This window comes from Atheta coriaria, unplaced genomic scaffold, assembly GCF_025399875.1.
Source record: "Atheta coriaria isolate IRGN ID8LTWV9N9 unplaced genomic scaffold, Caltech_Dcor_3.1 hic_scaffold_6_pilon, whole genome shotgun sequence".
NCBI lineage: Eukaryota > Metazoa > Arthropoda > Insecta > Coleoptera > Staphylinidae > Dalotia > Dalotia coriaria.
In genome coordinates this window covers 4,486,498-4,508,124 of record NW_027045448.1, presented here as the reverse complement: position 1 = coordinate 4,508,124, position 21,627 = coordinate 4,486,498, and the positions used below count along the sequence as shown (strand labels likewise).

General features: G+C 33.4%; 1 protein-coding gene and 5 non-coding genes across 6 annotated transcripts in view; 1 reads left to right on the top strand and 5 right to left on the bottom strand.

Moving 5' to 3' along the window:
* LOC135793983 (otoferlin-like) overlaps positions 1 to 21,627 on the top strand; it is a 38,548-nt gene that overhangs the window by 5,318 nt on the left and 11,603 nt on the right. Inside the window, 3 exon segments of the mRNA XM_065305107.1 lie at positions 14,388 to 14,446; positions 15,898 to 16,086; positions 20,356 to 20,650. Of these exon segments, the coding sequence (XP_065161179.1) occupies positions 14,388 to 14,446; positions 15,898 to 16,086; positions 20,356 to 20,650 (543 nt within the window).
* Positions 222 to 294, bottom strand: TRNAR-ACG (transfer RNA arginine (anticodon ACG)). The gene has a single exon. It is a non-coding gene; the product is annotated as a tRNA-Arg (tRNA).
* TRNAR-ACG (transfer RNA arginine (anticodon ACG)) lies at positions 527 to 599 on the bottom strand. The gene has a single exon. It is a non-coding gene; the product is annotated as a tRNA-Arg (tRNA).
* On the bottom strand, positions 841 to 913 carry TRNAR-ACG (transfer RNA arginine (anticodon ACG)). The gene has a single exon. It is a non-coding gene; the product is annotated as a tRNA-Arg (tRNA).
* Positions 3,734 to 3,806, bottom strand: TRNAR-ACG (transfer RNA arginine (anticodon ACG)). The gene has a single exon. It is a non-coding gene; the product is annotated as a tRNA-Arg (tRNA).
* Positions 4,187 to 4,259, bottom strand: TRNAR-ACG (transfer RNA arginine (anticodon ACG)). Its single transcript has one exon. It is a non-coding gene; the product is annotated as a tRNA-Arg (tRNA).

The following is a 21,627-nucleotide window of genomic DNA, read 5'->3' as shown; positions in this document are numbered from 1 at the left end:
AAATGGCGTATAATTCGTGTAGATCAATATATTAAATAGGATTTGGAGTAATAGTGATATATTTGGTTATGTTACAAGATATGCAACCAAATATACAGAAATGAATGAAAAGTTAATTTTGTAAATAAAAAGTAGATTAATTTAGATTTTAATAAATCTGCAGCTATTTCTAATTGAAATATTAAAAGATGATGATTTTTATACAAAAATGCAATAAATCTCGATCCTGCCAGGATTCGAACCTGGAATCTTCTGATCCGTAGTCAGACGCGTTATCCGTTGCGCCACAGGACCTTGCAACAACCCTGTACAACGAAAATTTGTGGGCTTCAATAATACTACTAGTACTAAAGTACTTTAGTCATGGCCTGGGCTATTCGTGTTTAAAGTGCCACTTTTTGTGTCAAAAAACCATAAAAACTGGCACATTAGCGATGGAAATAGAAGAAAATTATAAACGAACTCATAGTTACTTAATGATAAAATATTAAAGGACGATTTATATACTAAAAAGGTCCATAAATTACGATCCTGCCAGGATTCGAACCTGGAATCTTCTGATCCGTAGTCAGACGCGTTATCCGTTGCGCCACAGGACCTTACAACAGCGTTGTGCAATAAGAAATTGTGCGCAACCATACGTGAGTAAAGTACTTTACTCACGGCCTTGGTCATCCGAGTTGTAAGTACCACTTTTGGTGTCTCAATATCATGAAAAACTAGCGCTTTAAAGGTAAAAGTAGAAAAATAAATTAATAGGTATTATAAATGAACCCGAAGTTATTTAATGATAAAATATTAACCAAAGAAGATTTATAAACCAAAAATGTAATAAATTCCCGATCCTGCCAGGATTCGAACCTGGAATCTTCTGATCCGTAGTCAGACGCGTTATCCGTTGCGCCACAGGACCATGCAACAACGTTGTACATCAAAAATTGCGTCCTGCCATAAAATATAACCTAAAATCACCACTTCTAGCATCTTTTATTGATTTTACTATATATTTTTATTCTCACAAGATCCAAAATCTGCTGACTATGTACGTATGTATTACGATCATCGCAAAATAGAAATGCGCAAGAGAAAAAGCGATGCTCTCTGACGAAATTTATGTATTTTTGTGGAACCGTTTCCGAAGGCGATAAGGGCGTGAACGCCCTATCGGAATTCCAGAAGCAACTGACAATATATCAAATTGATGTGGATGTGAACTCGACGCGAGCTTACAACATGAACCACTTGTAATACCCGCCGAACATGAAGCTTTTAAAGCTGTTTTGAGACTCGGGAATTTATCATATGTGTCATTGAATAGTCATAAAAAGAAACAAATATTTTTCTTTCTAAAAATAAGTTTCAAAAGTACATTCCTGTGGTTACGAGTATTGTGAACTTAGGAACAACCCATCTTTACTTCCAATATACATGCACGCACCTAGGGAATCTCTTCCATTTTAATTTAAAAGTTCTCTTCGTTTCCACCGTTTGTTCGCCCGCTCCGAACTCACCAAAATCCTTTTTATTCCCCTTGCTTTCCTATCTCGTCTCATCGTGTCGCATTTCGAATTTCAAGCGCGGCGCTCGTGCATACCAGACTTTTGAGCGGAACGGTTTGAGCACGTCGCAAAGTCGGTAAAACAATACGAAAATGAACGTCTACGTCAGATAGCCGAGGATGGAAGCAGGCGGCGTGCATTTTAGTTAATTAAACTTCATTCTATTAGGCTTACGCTCTCTGGCTCCGGCACGGGCCTGGTTTTGAATCGGATGCCGCGCCGAGCCGCAAACGCAGTAGTCGGCAGTGAGTTCCAGTGACGATGCGTAATTTAATTGCGAATCATTTTTGAGCACATCAAATATCAACTTGTGTGATGGTTGAAATTGAAAGTTTGGAGACAGAATTAGCATCACAATTAATTTCCACTTTTAACGACTTGTGTCAACTTCAACAAGTTGTTTATTATTTACGAGCTTAGATTTTAGTAAGCAGAAAATTAATAAATTATTATTTTTGGTTTCTTGGGCCTATTATACGCGGAATTCAACAATAAAATTCAGCATTTTATTTCAAAAATAAATTAGAAATGCTACTAATGCAGATAAGTGCTTTTTAGATTTAATTATTTAGCTATAACTATATATTTTTTTTTCAATCCATATTTAATACTCTTCAAACCATAATTTTTGACATTTTACTAATTATTCTGCTATTCAGGACAGAGACGAACCCTACCAATAATAGATTATCAAAATCTGTTCAGCCATTCTTGAGTTATAAATGATGTAACTAACAAAATTTTGCTTTATGTTTTCGATTTTTGCAATGAACTCAATCTAAAATACAAAATGGCGGACATATCATTTTTGATCACACTGGCATTCGTTCATTTATAAAGCACCTAACAAGTCAATCTTAGGAAATAACTTCCTTTTTATTTTCCACTTCTTCATTTCCTCGAGGAATTGAAATATTTGTATGAACATGCCTATACAATATCCGTGTACATCTTCTGTACTTCTTTCCTTTATTCTCTGACTCTGGTTTCTTTTCTGTCTACATCTTTAACGCTAATATATACACTGTAATATTGCTCCAGACAGAATCCGAATCTGTGTAGCAGTTGGAGTGGAGTCACTGCTACAACTGGTACTATACAGACACACGATACAGATTCGGTTCTCGCTTCAAGATTGACGTCATTCGGGAATTGGGAGAGTCCTTAAGTGGCGTTACGGACGCTCAGAAAATTCAGGACCCTAGAGGATCCGAAGGGAAGATTGTACACCTGCTACGCGTTCTAATAACAATCTGGTTCCTAATAAGAACGAAACAAGCGGTACCAATTTGCAATTGGTTAAAGATATTCATAAATTAAAAAATTTAAAGTGATATTATTATTTTATTATTTTATTTAATTTGTCTCTTCCTGGCTTGTATAATTCATTATTATATTATCAGAAAATTAAAAAAACGATATTAGTAGAAAAATTACCAATAATTTCCAATACGATTCAATATCCGCTAAATTAACAGAAGTTAAATGGCATTAATTTTTTAAATTTTAATTATATTGTATTAATTTAATTATATTATAATTATATTTAATTATATTTTAATTATATAATTAATTATATTATATAATTATATATTATATAACAAAATTAAATTAAATTAAGGCAATAATTAATTTAAGACAACAAATATTGATAAGGAAGTACGAAATTGGCGTGACCAGATGTTTATAATATTAAAATTCGACGACGAAAATTTTAATAAAAAGAATCTTACTTAATTACTTCCTCGTTATATGTCAACTTGATTAATAATATTCTGTTATGTTTTAAAGAAATAAGATATATTTATCATTGAATTTCTATACTTATTTTGTGCACCATAAAGTAGCCTGTTTGTTTTTCCTTACTCAAAAATACCACCATACCAAAATTGATCACAATTGATTGAATAGTGTGTACGTAAAAGTGTAACAAATAAACAAACACTTACTTGTTTCCAATGTTTGATTTTCGGTACAAATACAAAATGCAACAGTTTTGTTCGTTTTATGTTAGCACAACAGTGGGTTTGGTATTGTGAATACCAAATATTTAATTTATTTCCAGAACTACGCAAAATGTAGATAGGAATTAATTGAAACTATCAATAAACTTGTAGTTATTTAATGATAAAATATCGAATGAAGGAATTCTATGCAAAATATGCAATAAATAACGATCCTGCCAGGATTCGAACCTGGAATCTTCTGATCCGTAGTCAGACGCGTTATCCGTTGCGCCACAGGACCTTGCAACAACGTTGCAGCAAGAAAATTTCTGGGCAATCATAACCTAATATATTCAGTATATAGGGGCTAACGGTAGTTTTAGTCACAAGGTAGATTAAGAGCGAGCGTAGCGATCGCAAGCTCCATCCCGTGACAAAAGCTCGTGACTAAACTAATTTACTCTTCTTTGGTCATTCGTATTTAAAGTACCATTTGTGTGTCTCACAACCACGAAAAAAGTGACGCTTTAAAGAAGGAAGTAAAAAAATAACTATTTTGCTTCCAAAACTACAAATATTGTGGGTTGAAACTAATTCCGATTATCTATAAATCTGCAGTTATTTAATAATCAAATATTAAAACTTTATAAAAGATTTCTATGCAAAATATGCAATAAATTACGATCCTGCCAGGATTCGAACCTGGAATCTTCTGATCCGTAGTCAGACGCGTTATCCGTTGCGCCACAGGACCTTACAACAACGTTGCACCAAGAAAAATTGAGTGCAACAACATAATATAACCTAAATTCGCCAGTTTTAACAACTTCTTTCTTTCTACCTCTTTTTATTCTGAAAGGACCAAAATCTGCTGACTATGTACATATATATCACAATCAACGCAAAATTTACTTTTTGTTTCTTTTATGTCATTACAACAGTGTACTCGTATTTTAAATGCCTATCATATTCTGAATACCAAAAATTAATTTACTTCCACAACTACGCAAATTGTGTCATTTATTCATGAAGTAATAGATTAATTTCCGTATCTTGTTGTGACGAAATTAATACGACACTATACGACACCCATAGCAGCAGTCAACATACCTCTACACCCATGTCCATGTCCTTTCCGTTGGCTTAGCGCTTAGTCCTTATTCCTACCTCGGTTGACTCTATGCCTTCGTGTAGGTATTTGTCCGTGTTTTAGCGTTCATTTGTTGCTTCACGTTGGCAGCATGAATAAAACACGTTGTTGTTTACTCGGCGACGCCCGGCCGACTAATCACATTTGACTAATGGCCCTCGCAGAACACACAAAACATCTAAGTCCATCCGAGTTGCCGTTGTAATTCTTCGCTCCGTGTTTCTTTCGTTCGTTATCCCCCGCTATACATACCTATAGCAAACACCGGTAACGGTAACAGTAACACAACACAATTGCTGAAGATTAATGTGAAATCAAAGATGCCAGACTGTGTAAACATTTAATGTAGGCAACCCAAAGTGCTGTGTATTTAGACCGGTCGTTGTATCATTGTAAACAAAGTAAACTGTAAGGAGTTTATAGTTTATTTAAGAATTATACGACTTGAACAAATGCTGCGCTCTTTTTATTACTTGTGCAACACTCGTGTCGTGTTGCGAGTACTTACTGGACTTTACTGCTATTTACTTCATTTAAGTTTCGGCTTTATGGCGCACAATATTGCACTTTGTTTTAGCTTCTTTTCGAGCACAAACTGTAAAATGACTTTTTATTTTGTTCGATTAACTTTTATGCGTGCTTGATAGGAAAGTTGGCAAGCTGAACGCATTCGCTACGCAGTCGTGTTGAATAATGCACTTAGGAAGTTATAAGTTTTATATTATGAGCGAAGTTGTATTGAAAAGTTTGTCGGGGATACAATGTTTTCGTAGAAAACGTGCATGGATAAGTTTTAATTCGATTATTATTACGCGCAAATAGGATGTGGGTATTGAAACATTCTATCTTGAATCAATATTTAGAGAATATTATAGGGAAAAGTTAAATTTTCGAGTTTCATGTTTGTTAATCCGTAATATAAACCAAAAGTATGTTTGTTTTGTATCACGCATAAATCTCTTAACCAATCTTTACGAATTTTGGTAAATAAATCAATTGAATCAAGGAAAAGGACATAGATAACTTTTTGTTGCAAAAAATTATTTTAAAAGGAGTCAAGTAGGCGCTGAAATTTGCTGTTGAAGAATTAAAAAATGATAGTAAGTTGAATATATTCTAGACTATTTGCTTTATATTTACTACTTTTTCAATTTCTTTCTTTAAAATTATTAGAAAAAAGTTGGGAGAATGTTTATTACTCTTTCAAGCTTAAACTACATAACCTATATTGATGAATTTTGACATAGAGATAGACTAGACATTGGAAAAAAACATAGGCTACTTTTTATTGCGATAATTAAGCTTGAATAAATAAATAAAAAAAAGTTTTTGTATTTTAATATTTACTCAATTATTACTTCAAATAAAATATTTTTCTTTAATTTGCACAGAAAATACCACATTATGTGCTTATTCCCCAATTTGCTCGATGTGTTATTCCTGGGTAAATAACAAAGCGCGTAATTATGTTAATGAATATCGATTTTCTCGGCAGGAAACGCGGCACGCTCAATCGTATCGTAATCGTAATTAACGAGCTTCCTCGCATTATACTTCATCCCCTCCTAACTGGCATCGATACTTCCTTTAGTTATGAATTAACTAGATCTGTCCAAACATGGTAGAAAATTAATTAAGTTTTAATTAATTATGTACGTGTAGGTTTTCAAATTTTCTCCTTTATTGTACTTAGTTTAGCAAGCTTCTTATATTCTTGTTATATTATATAGGAGTAGAAATAAGCAATATGCGTACGAAATAAAAAAAATTGGTATGAAATTGTGCATTCTTCAAGAAAGACTGGAGAATTCCCTTTTGGGAGTGGAAGCCGAGTTTGAAACTGAGGTTGAGTACGAAAATGAAAGCGATTGAATGCTGTATGAAACGTTTCATACGTTTTCTTTTTCGTTGCTTTTTCTTCAGCTTTTTTCAAACGTTGTGAGACGTTTTGATTGTAGTTTTCATTTTCTTTGACTTTTCGTTTTAATACCCTCTTTGCATTCCATTTTATGTTTTATTCAAAGCTTTTTTTTAATTTTCTGTTCTTTCTTTGCAAAATATTTGATTTGATTCAAAATACTGACAGTTTAGACTTCAAAAAGAAAATAATTTGAATAATTATTCAGTCATGCCTCATACGTATGCTTTTACCGTTCTAGACGCGGCTTTTCAACGGCAGATATGGTAATGTGTTCAACTCTGAAACCACGCAAAACTAAACTTTGAAATTTGGTGAAACAATGCATTGAGCCATCATCTAATGCAGAATTTATTTTTAGTGAGATGTTATTCAATAGTTTTGAGATAAAATACAAAAATTTGTTTTCCTCCTACTTCCACTTTTAAAGCGCGAGCTTTTTCACGGGTTTGAAACACAAAAGTGACACTGCCGTGACTAAAGTACTTTAGTTACTAGGTTTAGTCACGGGGTAGCGTATGCACCTATGTTTTGGAAAAATTAAAGAAAAATGCACTATTGTTCCTTTTTAATCCTATAAACTTTCAAATTAGCAAAAACCAACTTTGTAACATGAATAATTTTGTAATAAATGATAGAATTATTCATTCTCCTCCCAAACATAATTTTTCCTTTCTTAAATTTAAATAAAATGCTAAATCACGGTGTAGATAACACGATAGATATCGTTGGCAAGTTGGCGCGTGAGGATTCCGACTTGCCAAAAGAAAGCTCGAGAATTGTACAAAGTTGAAAGTTGGAAGTTATTAAGCTCGTTTTCATCTCAATATCGCGCTGTCTTTTCCCACGAGATTATCTGCCTCCCTTTTATTTCTTCCTTATTCTCGTCTGAACAAACCTACAATCTCTAGGTTAATATTTTTAATATTCCATGGTCTTATTAAAATACAAAGTTATAATGTAGTGGAGGGTGTTAATACGAAACGCAAGATAAAGGAAATAAATATTTGAGATACTAATAAGAAAAATGCAAATGTTGGCAGGGTAAGCTCGACGCTGTCAGTTTTTCGTTCTTGCGAGATGAGATGTTTACATCATTACGTTCTTTTTTGTGTATCTTTTTATTTTGATGCTTGAGCGTATACAGCCGCTTCAATATTTATATCTATTTATAACAAGAAACTGGATAATGATAGGAAAAATCTAAATGTATTTATATATAAGAAACAAAGTAAAGTTAGTTACAACATTTATAACTCAAGAACGGCTGCATAGATATTAATGATCTATGATTTGTTAAATACGTCTCTGCCCTGAATAGCAGAATAACTATTAAAATATTGAAAATTGTAGCTTAAAAGGTGTTAAATAAGTCAATAAAATTGGTATAAAGATTCTATCATAGTTATTGTTAAATAATTGAACCCCAGATGGCGTTTAAGTGCATTACAAGCATTTTTCATTTGTTTAAAGTAAAACTGCAATGGTTATTTATGGAGTAAACAGATATTAAGTCTTGGACAAGAAAGTAAATATTAATTATATTTTTACAAAAAACTACACAACCGCAGGCATAAGCAAGTACAATATTTATATTTGTTTTGATCTGTGTGTTGCCTAATATTTGATTTTGTTTTTTGTTTTCCTGGAAAATTTTATTATATCGTTCTTTAATGAACTCAGAAACAATTCAGTCTGTTATCGAAGCGTTTGATTTAATCCATTTAACTGCTTTGTTTATTCTAAATGTTTGCATGCCGTGAACAGAAACCAAACACATTAAACTTTATTCAATGCTCAATTAACATTCACCGAGTCTCGTATTTCGCCCCAATAAATCTTTTGGCGACGTTGACGGTTCGACGAGGGTACTGTCTAAACAATAACTGAACTTCCTTTAGCTGTTAATCGTAAAGTCAATAAACTTATATAATTCAACTTAAATTTATTTCTCCTTATCTTTAAATTTATACCATCTCTTTTCTTATATTGTGAAACAATTATAAATTTTTTCATTTATTTAAAACTTTCAGCAAGTATTATATTACAATATTAATAACTTGTAATGTTTTTAAATAGAATTATTCTTGGAATCATGCGCGTAATAAAATTAATTTGTTGCACAAGTATACACGTGTTTACAATCTCCGTAAATTGCATATTAGTGCAAACAGCGTGCAATTAATTAGTAATGTTATTTTGCATGAGAATGTGAGGGCTGTGAGCGAGAGCTGCCCAGAGAGATTCTGATGATGCATAAGCATTATGTGTGCAAAATGTATGTAACCCAATTTACATCCGTAAACAAAATGAATCATAATATGTTAATTATGCTGGCACTAATAAATCAACAATATTATCTACGGCATCGTAAACTATATGCTAATACATTAATTATGAATTTATATATTATATCAAAGTGCATTACTAAATCAACTGATGTTACTAACCTGTACTAACAAGTATTGGTATAGGTGTAATTTGGAAAAGCAAAACTTTCACACCAATATTTTTACTTCTTCAATAATATGCGGAAATATAATAGTAAATTATCGCATTATAATGGTCGTGCAAGTACACTGAATGATTTGAATCAAAACACAAACAGTTCAACTCGTTTTATGAACACACCGAAGTTGCAAATGTATTTTGAGGTTAGAATCGTTAGAATCACAGTTTTCGCAGCGCGTTCTACGCGTGACTGGCGCATGACTATACGCAGAAGCGCACAGGAATTTTGGCAGTCAGTTTTGACATTTGCCATTTGAAATTTTTAAAGTCATTTCCAACGAATTAAAAAGCTGATTTACAACAATAGTAATGATTGATCCCAATATAAATGATGAATGTGCAGATAATTAAAGCTGTATTTCCTTCTAATTGCACTGAATACCTTCATCAATCAGCTCTGATTTGAACCCAAACTGATTCGTTTTGTTTGATGTTTCTGTGTATACAACGTCAATTAGCAATGATTAACGAACAAAAGAATTCCTCCCTTTTAAGATAATATAAAGGGATAATTTACTCCGAACAAAATAACTTCCTCGTCGCTCGTTATTGAATTTGTTTAATGTTTCTTGTTTTATACTTGCATTGTTGACAAACGGTTGGCGTATGGATTGTTTGCGACCAGTTCGCTGCAAGGCCGTAACTGCGTAACTAACAATTAGCGACATTGCAATTTGGTGCGGTGGACGTGAGCAGAGACGATAATTCACCGACTAGATGCTGGCACAATGCGGTAACACTAATTAATGCACTAGCGCCTAATTGAAATTTGCACTTTTCGGCTGCGGTTTTAATGTAATGCAATATGCGAACTTAAGTTTACACAAAACCACATCAACATTTGTACAAGGAAATAAAATTTTGATTAATTGTAATGCTTGCTTTTGTATGCAACTTAATTTGCATGGATTTTAATTTAAAGTTACTTAACTAATTATTTTCTTGATTTCTTGACTTATTATGTACTAAAATAGCAACTAATATAATCAATTTTAATTTAGAGAAGATAAAAATGCTAAGAATGCACTGCAGCGCCATCTCGGTATGAATTATGTAACTATAACTATGATTAAACCTCCATATCAACTTTAACCATTATTTTACACATTTTGAGCTAAATTGTTGCAACAAAAAGTATCCTATTTTATTTTTGCCAGTCATAAATATCTCTATAACATAATTTATCAAAATTCGTTGAGTAGTTTTTGCATAAAAGCGTAACAAACAAACAAATTCATAAAAATCTACATTTTTAGTACTATTCTCTTATAATTATGTGAATTAAATTAAATTATTGTTTAATTTTTGACGAAATTCAGTGATGACGCCTTACAAAGCTCGTTAATAGACTAATTTTACAATAAATAATAAAAAATAATAAATATTTATATTCACATCTTTATTTTTATTTGCGTCTTGAAACTTGTTCCTCCACCGTAAACATTGACTACCTAAGTATTGAATATTCGATTTCTCGTTACCGTCAGACACGTGGCTCGGTCTCGCAGTGACGCCATCGCTCAAGGGGGTGGTGTGTGTTTGGGGTTGCTTTCAAATTGTTAGCGACAGCCCGACTGGGAGTTTAGAGCTCAAAGTTGCTCAGCGCTTATCAAAATTGAATTTTATTCCGGTACTCTCGAAAACTTCAAACTGATCGACCGAAGTAACCGGGGCAAATATTTCTGGCGGAACGAATCGCGCGTGGAGAATTTGTTTACAATGTCAAGTGGTAAACGAGAAAGGTGCAGGTAATTTAAAACCTCTCCAGAAGTAACGAGAAATTTCTGAGGGGCATAAAATTAATTTTGTATTAAATATATTAAATTTTGGAAAATTTATGTTTTGCGGATATTGTAATGTGGAATATTTGCTTATTATTAAATAATTTAATGTTAAGGCATTCAAATAATACGTGGTTATTGAATTTTGCCGTAATCTGAGTTATTTTTCTTTAGTTTAACTTAGTATGTGCCAATTCTATCAATAAAATTCGTATTTTTCTTTTATAAGAATGAGAATTGCAAATAATACACTTTAGCGCCATCTGGTATTCAATTATATAGATATATCTATAAATGTCTATGTCAACTTTCTTTTTCTTATTTTACGCTCTTTCTGACATAAATATTTATATTTTAATGCTTATTCTCTTATTCCAAACAAAGACAAATCTAATAAATAATAGATGATCAAAATTTGTCCAGCCGTTCTTGAGTTATAAATGCTGTAACTAACGCAATTTGCTTTTATTCCTAGACTTTTAATAACTACATTTTAATGCTTAAGTGTTCCAATAATACTTGACTCTTCAATATTGAACTAATTTTAAGTCACTTTTTTGTTTTTTATCTTCTCTTTATATATATTTTAAAATAAACAAATTGCAATTAATTGAGGTTAACTTAATCCCATTTATATGTAAAACCGCTAAGTTTTTTTTTTCTGTCTAAACCACAAAAAGGCAAAAAATACAAAAAAAAGAAAAGAAATAAAAAGAGAAGATGTAAAATTTGAAAGCATTAATTAAAAGACTAGACAAATGCGGAGCGAAAATAAAAAAGAAACAAGAAAAGCGTTTCAACTAAAAGGCTTTTCCTGCGGATGGATTTTTCTCCGAATACACTTCAGTAAATACCGAGAATTTACATAATTATTGCACATTCAAGCAGAAAATTTCAAAAAAACGACAAACCACAACAGCACGACAAGAAACAGTAATTAAAAAGAAATTAATGTTTGGATTCCGTTTCAGCACACATTTTTCCAACTTTTTTTTTTTTTAAATTTCATTCAACGCAGTAAACCATCTCATTAATAATGCTCATAAAAATTGATTTATAATTTTTGAAGTTTAGTGCAATAATAATTCATGTTTTCCAATACTTTTACTTTATGACCTCGCCCATAAAATCCTTTTATAGTTAGCTTTGAATAAAAATATTATCAAACAAATACGAATGCTAGTTTTCTGCTTTAGGAAATTTTCCTCTTAAAGTTATTCAGTGCCCTATAGTATACATTTTTATATTTTATCCATTCAATATTTTACGCATGTTTGCACCAGCAGCCAGTCATAAATCCGGATTTGTCAGGCTACAGTCGATTTCGCACACATCGCACACCCTAAAAAAGGCGTTATATGCGATTTTCCTACTCGCACATTCTACTGATGACATAACCAGTGCTTTTTCATGCATAACAATTGTTAAACATATAAAACTCTCATAACGCATAAAACCTCGCCGCTAAAAAAATAAACGCAGGAATTTTTAAAAAATCAAACAAAGAACAATAAATTTTTTTGAAAATAATTTTTTTCTTGCTTGGAATATGAATTCACGATTTTCACCTTTGATTATCCAAAGCAATATAATTCCACCTGGGGTGCAATTAATTTTAAAACTTTATTATAGCACTGAGTGAATAATCAAGCCAACCGAGCCGACACAAGTTCATTCTTAGTGGAGGCGCCGCGCAGTAAATCGCGCAACAAAGATTACATAGAGCGCATAACATAAAGGCGAGCGTATGAAAGCGTATGAAAACGTTGATTGCGGAAGGTGGATGAAGAATGAAGGAAGCAGGTTATGTTCGTACAGCGTAACGCACTTTGCCAATTCTGCATATACTCGTTTCACCTCTATTGCTTCCGGTTTTATGTTGTAAAAAGCTTTACGCACAATATTTCAGCTAATTTTAACCTACTTTTTTTTTTTCACTAAAAAAAGAACATAAACCTTAAAATTTAACAAAAACCACAAGTGTTAGATGTATGTTTGGTTGCCTAACGTTTAAAACTTTACAAATATAATAATTACCCGTATAAAACAATAAATCTCTGTTTTCCACGATGTAAACTTTAGTTTTTGTGGTTATACCCGGAAAGTTTCAGTTGCTGTATGTCTGGTTGCCTAGTAAAACCTTTTCACATTAACACACATCAAAGTTGGAACCTAAAACATAAAGTATTCTGTTTATGAAATTCCTGAAATCAGCCTTCAATCTGTCTTAGCATACATATAGTTTCCTGTTCGTTTTGTCGCAGCTCATGTAAGCTCTGTGCGCAGTAAGTTGACTCGGCGACAATTTCAAGAATCCGAGCGGTAACGTCGTGCAAACGTGCCTCCAACCCTTCTGGACCATTTCCTTGCGTCGTGAATTCGCTGACGCTTCTGACGTAAGCTCCCCAAACGCGACCAATGCCATTACCACCCACACGCCCGACATGCTTTCGAGAATCTTCTCGAATCCTCATTCACAATTCACGTTTTGAGGTCGGGCCTCGGTCGACGGGTCACACGAATTGCAGTTGCGTCGGAATATTCCTCGCCGAAAGATACACAGATAGTCTTACGACGTTGTACACATTCTTACCATCGCGAGTGTGTATCGTGAAGCGGAAAACTAATGCACTTGAGACTTATAAAATGATATAAATGTTTATTTGATTATACCACAACTTGCACCGCCGCCGCATGGTGAAATGTGCACGGTTTATCATCGTAAACATTATAAATCGACTCATTAAAATGCTTTTAGGTTATAAAATATGTAATGCAATATCTGCACGGTATGCAACACAGTGTGCATCAAATGTAACCAAAACATATGGCCATCTTGCGGTGTTATTAACAACTTTAAAAATTTTGATATTTTCTTTGTTTTAATAAAAACAAGACAATGTTGAATAATTCCGATTGTCTATTGTCAATTTCTTCATCCTAATTAGATCGCCATCCTGCTGCTGGCTCCCGCATTGTCTGTTCTTTTGTGCTTGTGTAAATAAACGGTCTACACGCCGCACATGATGGCAATTAATATTAATTGGGGTAGATCCACCTCTCTGAGAGACTCAAACCTTTTCTGACTTGTCTGGCTTGCTCGGATTTACCTTTATTGAGCTTTGTTGGAGTAGTTTGAGAGCTTTGAGTTGGTCGGGCAGATAATTTCAACAACAGATAGCTAACGAGACTCTAATTGCCTGCAGGGTGGAATTATTTATGCAAGACGTCATGAATTATTATAAAATGTAATTTATTCTTTTAAAATAAAGAAATTAAACTTTAAGAAGTCCGGTGGCAATGTGGCAACATGGATGCAACCTATTATGATGATAGACTAGTTGCATACATTAAAATTATGCAAATGAATGGAAATAATGGCATAACATGCAGTTTTTACTTGAATAGAAGTAAAATAGTGGAAAATTATGCCAAGAAACTTTTTACTGTGACATTCGCCATTTTATAAACTTGAAATTACTTGCCAGGACAAAATTCATCTGATATTTATTATTGTTTCAGGAGTTTCGCATACTAAACTTCTTGAAGACACTGGTGAAGAAGTGATCGTCATAAACGAGGTGAGTAACAATAATATTGTTATGTTTTTAAGATAATACTATAAATAATATATATTACAATATAAATCAAGTCATAGATAATATTGATGTCGTGATAGGCAACCAAATATACCTTAAAACAACAACACAACCAAATATCTTATTTAACTTAGTTCTTTTGTAAAGTATTTTTTTACTGCTCCACTCAAACAATAAAAACCCTCCGTTAAAGTCAACGAAACCGAAAACACGACGTGCATTTTTTTGCTCAACGCGCTCTCAAAGCTTTCACAATTTTCGCCTTTTTATCTACCTGTGTCTTTTATTTATTTTTATTTTTTCGCGCTACGCTAGAATGTCGTTTGGCCACACAGCTGCGGGAGGAAGGGATCGATACCTCGACCCGAACCACGACACGTGTGTACACGTGTGTACAGGGGTACGGAAAGCGAAAACACCTAATAGCCGCGAGTAGATAAAGCAGAGAGTTGGAAATTGTTTGTGAGGCAAGCAAAAAATCACAATACACTCAGGACACATACAATGCACGGCGATAAGGTTATGTTAGGTTATGTTTTAGAAAATGGCACGGTTGAGGAATGAAAATGGAAACTCAAACAAACGCGGAACAAAATACAGTTTAGGGAAATTCGACTAAAAGTTTGCGAAAACCACAAAAAATTCATTTTACTAAAATATATATAACGAGAGTTAATTTTGAACATACTCGTATTCAAATGAAATGATCATAAACTAAAAAACTCAATAATTCTAAGCACTTATTCTTTTTATTGTTGTTTTGTTATTTTTATTTATGAATAATCTTTAAAAATGTATGAGATGTCTGTGAGTAACTTTGTAGACGTGCCTGTACATATACTTGTCAATATGTATGGTGTGCTGCCTAAGTCTAATATTTAATGCATGAAAATGGAAGCTTGCGATAAGCGACCATCGCGCAGTAAAATGTAAAGCAAAAGCACAACGACGAAACTGAATATTTCAGCAGTTTTTGTGCGGCGCATGCTGTAGTGACCTCAAAAAGCTTAAAATGAGAATGTTGAACATCTAAAACAAAATTTATCATTAATTAAAAAAATTATATTAAACACGTCATATTATTTAAATACAACATTAAAACTGCTTAAAATAGAAGTAAAAGTCCAAAAATGCTTAAAACGTCTAAAAAGACCTATAACCTCTATTTCATAAAGAAATCTACTTTACCGACGTTTACTCTAAAAATATAGTGCTTTCAACACAAAAAACTGAGTTTTTACCCCAAAGCTCTATTAAAGCTCTTAAATCTTTTAAAAAAACACTTGATGCTCTTCAAGCTTGTTGCTTTCAACCCCAGTGAAGTGGTTTCCAGGCTTCGCACACCGCCTGTTGCCCTTTTGGCATCCATCCAAACCGAACCGCGCCGCCATTGAACTCGCTGACACACTTTTTGTGCTTCGATGTGTTCGCAGAGATACGACTGGCCTGTTGCGCGACCTGTTGACGGCGTCGAGGTGCTAACGATCGAGCTCTTCGTCCGCAGTCGACTCTTCGCCGATAAACTTCTGGGCACCTACGGTGTGGTCCTCCAGCGCGTCGTGCGCGATTCCCGTGTCTCTGTCAACGACTGCCTGGTGGACGACAGCAACCGACCTATTCCGGTGAGTAAGCACTCAAAATTAAAATTAGAATTAAAATTGAAATGTTATGATGACGTCAGAGCGTCGCCATTTTATGGCCCATTCGCTCGGATGGGCAATTTATGTGTTTGTTTGTTCGGCGCGACCCGTTTTATTTGATTGCCGTTTAATTGGACAATCTAATAAGCGCGCACAGAGGGAATATAAAGGAGGGAGAGAGGGCGCTGCTGATGCGACATCGACAGTTGCGACAAGCGGTGCTGGAAAAAGTTTTCCAATTAAGCTGGTGCGCTACGCGGCGATCGATTGTTAAAATTTCCAAAGCAAAATATATTCGGATAGACAAGTATTGTATTATTAGTTAAACATTAAAGCAAGGGGAAATTAATTGTCAAATGGTAAATATTTGGATATAACCTCAATTTTACTCATTTTCAAACATTAAAACAAAGTAGAATTAACTGTCAAATGGTAAATAGTTGGACATAACCTAAGTATTAGTGTGTTACCATCAAAATACAACATATGTTTGTTCAAACAAATATTCTACTATTAGTAAAACATTAAAAGAGGTTCAAATTAGTTGTCAAATGTCAAATAAATGGATATAACATTAATTTTACTATTTTCTCATTTAAATTCCAAGCAAACTTGTTTAGAAATGTATTGTCCTGGTAGTAAAACATCAAAACAAGTTAAAATAAACTGTCAAATGTCAAATAATGCAACATAACCACAATTTTCCTCTTTTTTCATCTAAATTTAAAACATACATGTTTAGAATTGAAATTTAGAAATTAACTGTCAAATGTCAAAAAAGTAGTCATAACCAAATTTCAACTAATTTTCATTGTTTTTCAGTGTTTTTTAATAAAAAAACAACCTTTTCATTGGCTTATACTCTGATTTAGTGTATAGAAAAACCTCACAAAGATCATTTAGCAAGTTTTCAACCTGTCAGAAGCAACAAGCCCACCGTGACTAGGAATAAATTCGGTGCGCGCTCACGATGAAGGATATAAAGTCCAATTAAGTTTGCCCCGCCGACGTTTTCGTTGTGGCCGGTTCGACGTTGCGTGGTTGAAATTGACTTTCATCACGTTTCATAAAACGTCGATTTTATATTCCAGTCCACGCCAACTTTTCATCCCTTTCAGCATCCAGCCAATGTGTTTTCATGCTCCACGCAAGCACTACCTTCCCAATAATATATACAGTGTGCTTTAACACAGAAAAAAAATTATTAAATATAATTTTTCATTTTATTTTATATTTGCAACACTTTGTATGTTTTGTGATTACGTTCAAAGCCGTAAAGCATTTACCATTTACCATTTACCATTTAGTTCGTCTCCGGAACGCTCGCAGCAATTTCAAGTTTGTGGGCCAGTTATACCAATATTAGTGAAACGTGAAACGATCCGGAATTTCCGGGCTTTGTTGGGCACGTGAAATAAAGCCGTATGTCGAAGATATTCTTATTTATTCCGTGTGCATTTACGTGCGTCGATTCGTGTACAAATACAAACAGTGCGAGTCATAATGGGAATTCCGGTATGCGACCGATGCAATAAAATGTGCATATAGCATCGCCTCGGATAAACCGATAACGCGATAACTCAGGATTGCATGCGGAAATAGCATGGAATGCAATATTTCATTCGGTGGTTGCGGATATACCTAATGCAGCGGCAGCTGCAACTGCAGTCAAATATATAGGGAAATTCTTTGTTTTATTGTTTGAGGTTAAGATTATATGACGATTGCATTGAAAATGCATTATGTAACCAAATTTATAGGAAACAAGGTGTAGTGTGCTTAAATTATTACAAAATAAAGCAAAATGAAAAGTTTTAGGTTGTACTTAACCTAAATAGAGAAATATTAATAGTATTTCCCAAAATATTTATTTTTAGCACGGGTACTGTCCTAATTTCACCTATAATTTGCAAATGTATAATAAAAAATTAAAATAAAAACGATTTAAACAAAATTATTAAATAAAGGCGTCGCATTGGCATTTTCTACGATCTTGTACTGCTCCGTAGGCAAATACGCAGGCGCAAGCTCCGCTCCGTAGAAAATACTCGTAGATAATGGATATTACACACGGCATGGCCGTCCGTATATAAAGTAGCAATTTTATTGTCTAAAAACAGTGGAAAAACTGGCGTTTTATAAGTGGAAGTAGAAAAATGTATTTTGACGTGATAGCGTGTTTAAAATAGTTTTAGTCGGGTGACATGTTCAGAAACTTGTGTCACGAGGCCTCACGAGGCCGATCGCTATAACGAGAGAGAGACGGACGGATCTCCCGTCTCATCTCGAGCGCTGCCAGTCATTCCGTGAAACTTGTCACGCGGAATCCACACGAGCGGAGGCAGGCATAGCGTTCGAGTGAGTGGACCGATCTTCCGTCTCTCTCACTCTAGCGGCATACAAACGAATGGAGATTTTCTTGTGCGGTTAAGATTTCGTTGAATGTTTAACAGTGAAACAACATGTGAAGTGCAAGTGAAGTGTTACAACAAATGCAACAAAAAAAAACTTATATCACCAATAAGACGTTATCACGTAAACATCTCGATCGTAAACCTACTTTACAAACAACTTAAATTTTCATCAACCAAAGCAATCATTTCTACAAAATCAACTTATAAAATAAAATAATATACATTTCTATATATTTTAAGATTATTTTTCCAACTCTATGTTAACTTTTACAACATTACAACCATTTCCCGCAGAAATATTTGCATTCTGAAAATTTATGCCGTTTTTATTGAATATTTAACACCTTATAAAATCGTGAATAACAGTTACGCTTTTTTATTGACTACATAACCGTCCTACTCGTGCAGCCAATGATGTTATTAATCTCTTTATCCAGTAAAAATATACTGATCTTGATAATTCCTACATCCCTACTCGAATAAAAAGAAATTCGTATTTATTCGTATCTATAAAAAAAAGGTTCTTTGATGTATTCACGAAATACAGATAATGATGAAATTACTCTCGCAGTCACCAAATTACGCATCTCATTTGTGGCGTCCCCGCCGACGTCGTATTCAAATTCATCCTCACGTCTAGCACATCAAGCCATTTCATCCCCTCATCGTCTTCCAGACGCTTCTTTCAACCCTTAATCTTGTGAGTCATGTCACGTTTCGGTTCTTTCATCGAAAACATTTAAGCTTTCATTTCTTTTTTACGTCTGATCTTATCCTTATATTCTTTTTCATTTATGTACGTATTTTTATTTATTTTTTATTTATTTTGTTATCAATGAGTTAAAAGATTAAAAATAAAAAGTTTTTCTTTGATTAAATTTAATATTCAAATTGTTTTATTTTTTATTTAATTTTTGTGCTTTTGGATGTTTTATATTTGTGTAGCAATTGTTTGTGGCTACAATAAAGAATCGTTAATTTCAATTTTCCGTCGGTTGTGCTTTTTCGCTTCCGGTCGTTTTCATTTTCGTTCGCGTTTCGTTGTGGCGGTTGCAAATGGCCGACGGTTTGTTAGTGACTTCCGGTCGTTTTGTTTCGCTCCTGTTTCGCCATCGCTTATTGCTGTGTTTGTGTGTGCTGGGTACTTTTAGAAGGCTGTTTCAAGTTCTTAGATTAAGTGCGTAAGCGCGCCTCGAGTCGTGTGACGAATGGGCGCATGGCGAATGTCAAATGGCGTCGCGTGACAGAATTAATTAAATTCTAAGCTTTTCACACATTGGAAACTTGAATAATATGGAATACAATGAATTTACTATTGGTAATAATATTAATGGATAAATATTTTGTGCAATTTTTTTAATAATTTTAGGAATTTTATGAAATTTAAGCAGAAAAGTAACTTTTCAACTAAAATTTTAAACTTTTTCTGTTATAATCTTGCAAAATTACAGTTTTCTCCTACATTTCCACTGCAATTTTAATTAAATTGACGTTTTTACTTAAAATTTTGATGGATTTTTCTTATTTTAGTCTAAAATTGTAAAATTTCAAGAAATTTAAGATTATAACCTAAAAATTCAAATAAAAATTAATGTAATCATGCAAAATAACTGCAATAAAAACAATCTAAAATTAAATTTTTACAAATTAATGAAGATCTTGTAAATTTCAAAGATTTTTTTCGTAAATTTACAAATTTTAAGAAAATTAACGAAAAAAACTGATTTTTTTCTATCAAAACCATAAAATTCCAACTTAAATCATTTTAATCTCCATTTTCCTCCTGTGTTTACTCGGCAACTTGTAACTACCAATTATCTTTATCATTAATTTCCAGGTTAACATCCACTTCGACTTGTTATACACCGCCCCGGATGAAGCCAGCCTGTCCTTCGCCGGCAGCCAAGCATACGGCATGTTCGAGGACGATCAACAAATGCTCATCAACATTGAACAGAACATCGCCAACCTGGAGCGCACGCTAGCTGATCAAAGTCAACGTCAGCAGGAGACCGCGTCCGGAAGCCATGACCGGAAGCGACGCAGCACGTCGGAGAAAGCCGCAACTCTCGAGAAACCAGAGCGGAAAAAAAGCAGCACGTTTAAAACGGTGCGGAATTTAATTAGATTAGGTAAGTGCCATGCATGTTCACAAATTTAATTTAAAATACTGCCAACAGTACGCTATTATACCACTATTGTTTCCAATAGTCACGATACCCCAATATATTCGCTATTTATTTTGGGGTAATTTTCGGGAATGAATATTGATGGTATTGATTTAGCATATTTTGCTATTCGCATGCAAATTTATTCAAATTCGGTGCGAAAGCAAGCGTGTAAAGTTATGCAAACAATTCGGAATGAAACCAGCCCTGATTAGCTTCAAAGGAAATTTTGGAAATGGAAACTATAATGTCTTTTAATTAGTGTTAGGAATGTGTATACGTGGTGGAAGCAGAGAAAGACAAGTAGGCGAAGATGTCGAAATTCAATTAAGCAAATTACTCGCGCAAACAATATTTAGTTAACAATACAAAGAAATTTTGTGTTAGAATGTTGAAGAATAACTCAGTTGTGTAAACTCACAGGAAGTTGATTAAAATACCGTTGAATCTTAAATTTTAATTAATTTCATCGCAATTGAAATATAGCAAATAATAGGTACTTTAAAATTAAGTACTTTAGTCACGGCCTTGACCGTTCGTGTTTAAAGTACTACTGCTTCAGTCTAAAACCATGGAAAAAGTGACGCTTTAAAGTTGGACATAGAAAAAAGTAATTATATCTAGAAAACTATAAAAGATAGAAAAACCATTTTGGTTTCTATCTATAGATATGAGTTAATACTATCAGATTAACTTAAAATTATTTTAAAAAATTAGTCACAATTAGCTGCAATTTAACAAAATAGAAAAAAAATTAATAGATTTATTTCATAAAAGTTTCTTTAGGTTTAAATCAATATAACTGATTTATTTTTTGTTTCAAAACCTCGTTACTTTACTAAATATACAAGATATTCACTAATAATCAAATTTTGGCAAAAAATTATATTTTTTAAATTATTTTTGCAAAAACGCAGAAATGACAATTTTTTGCAATTTTT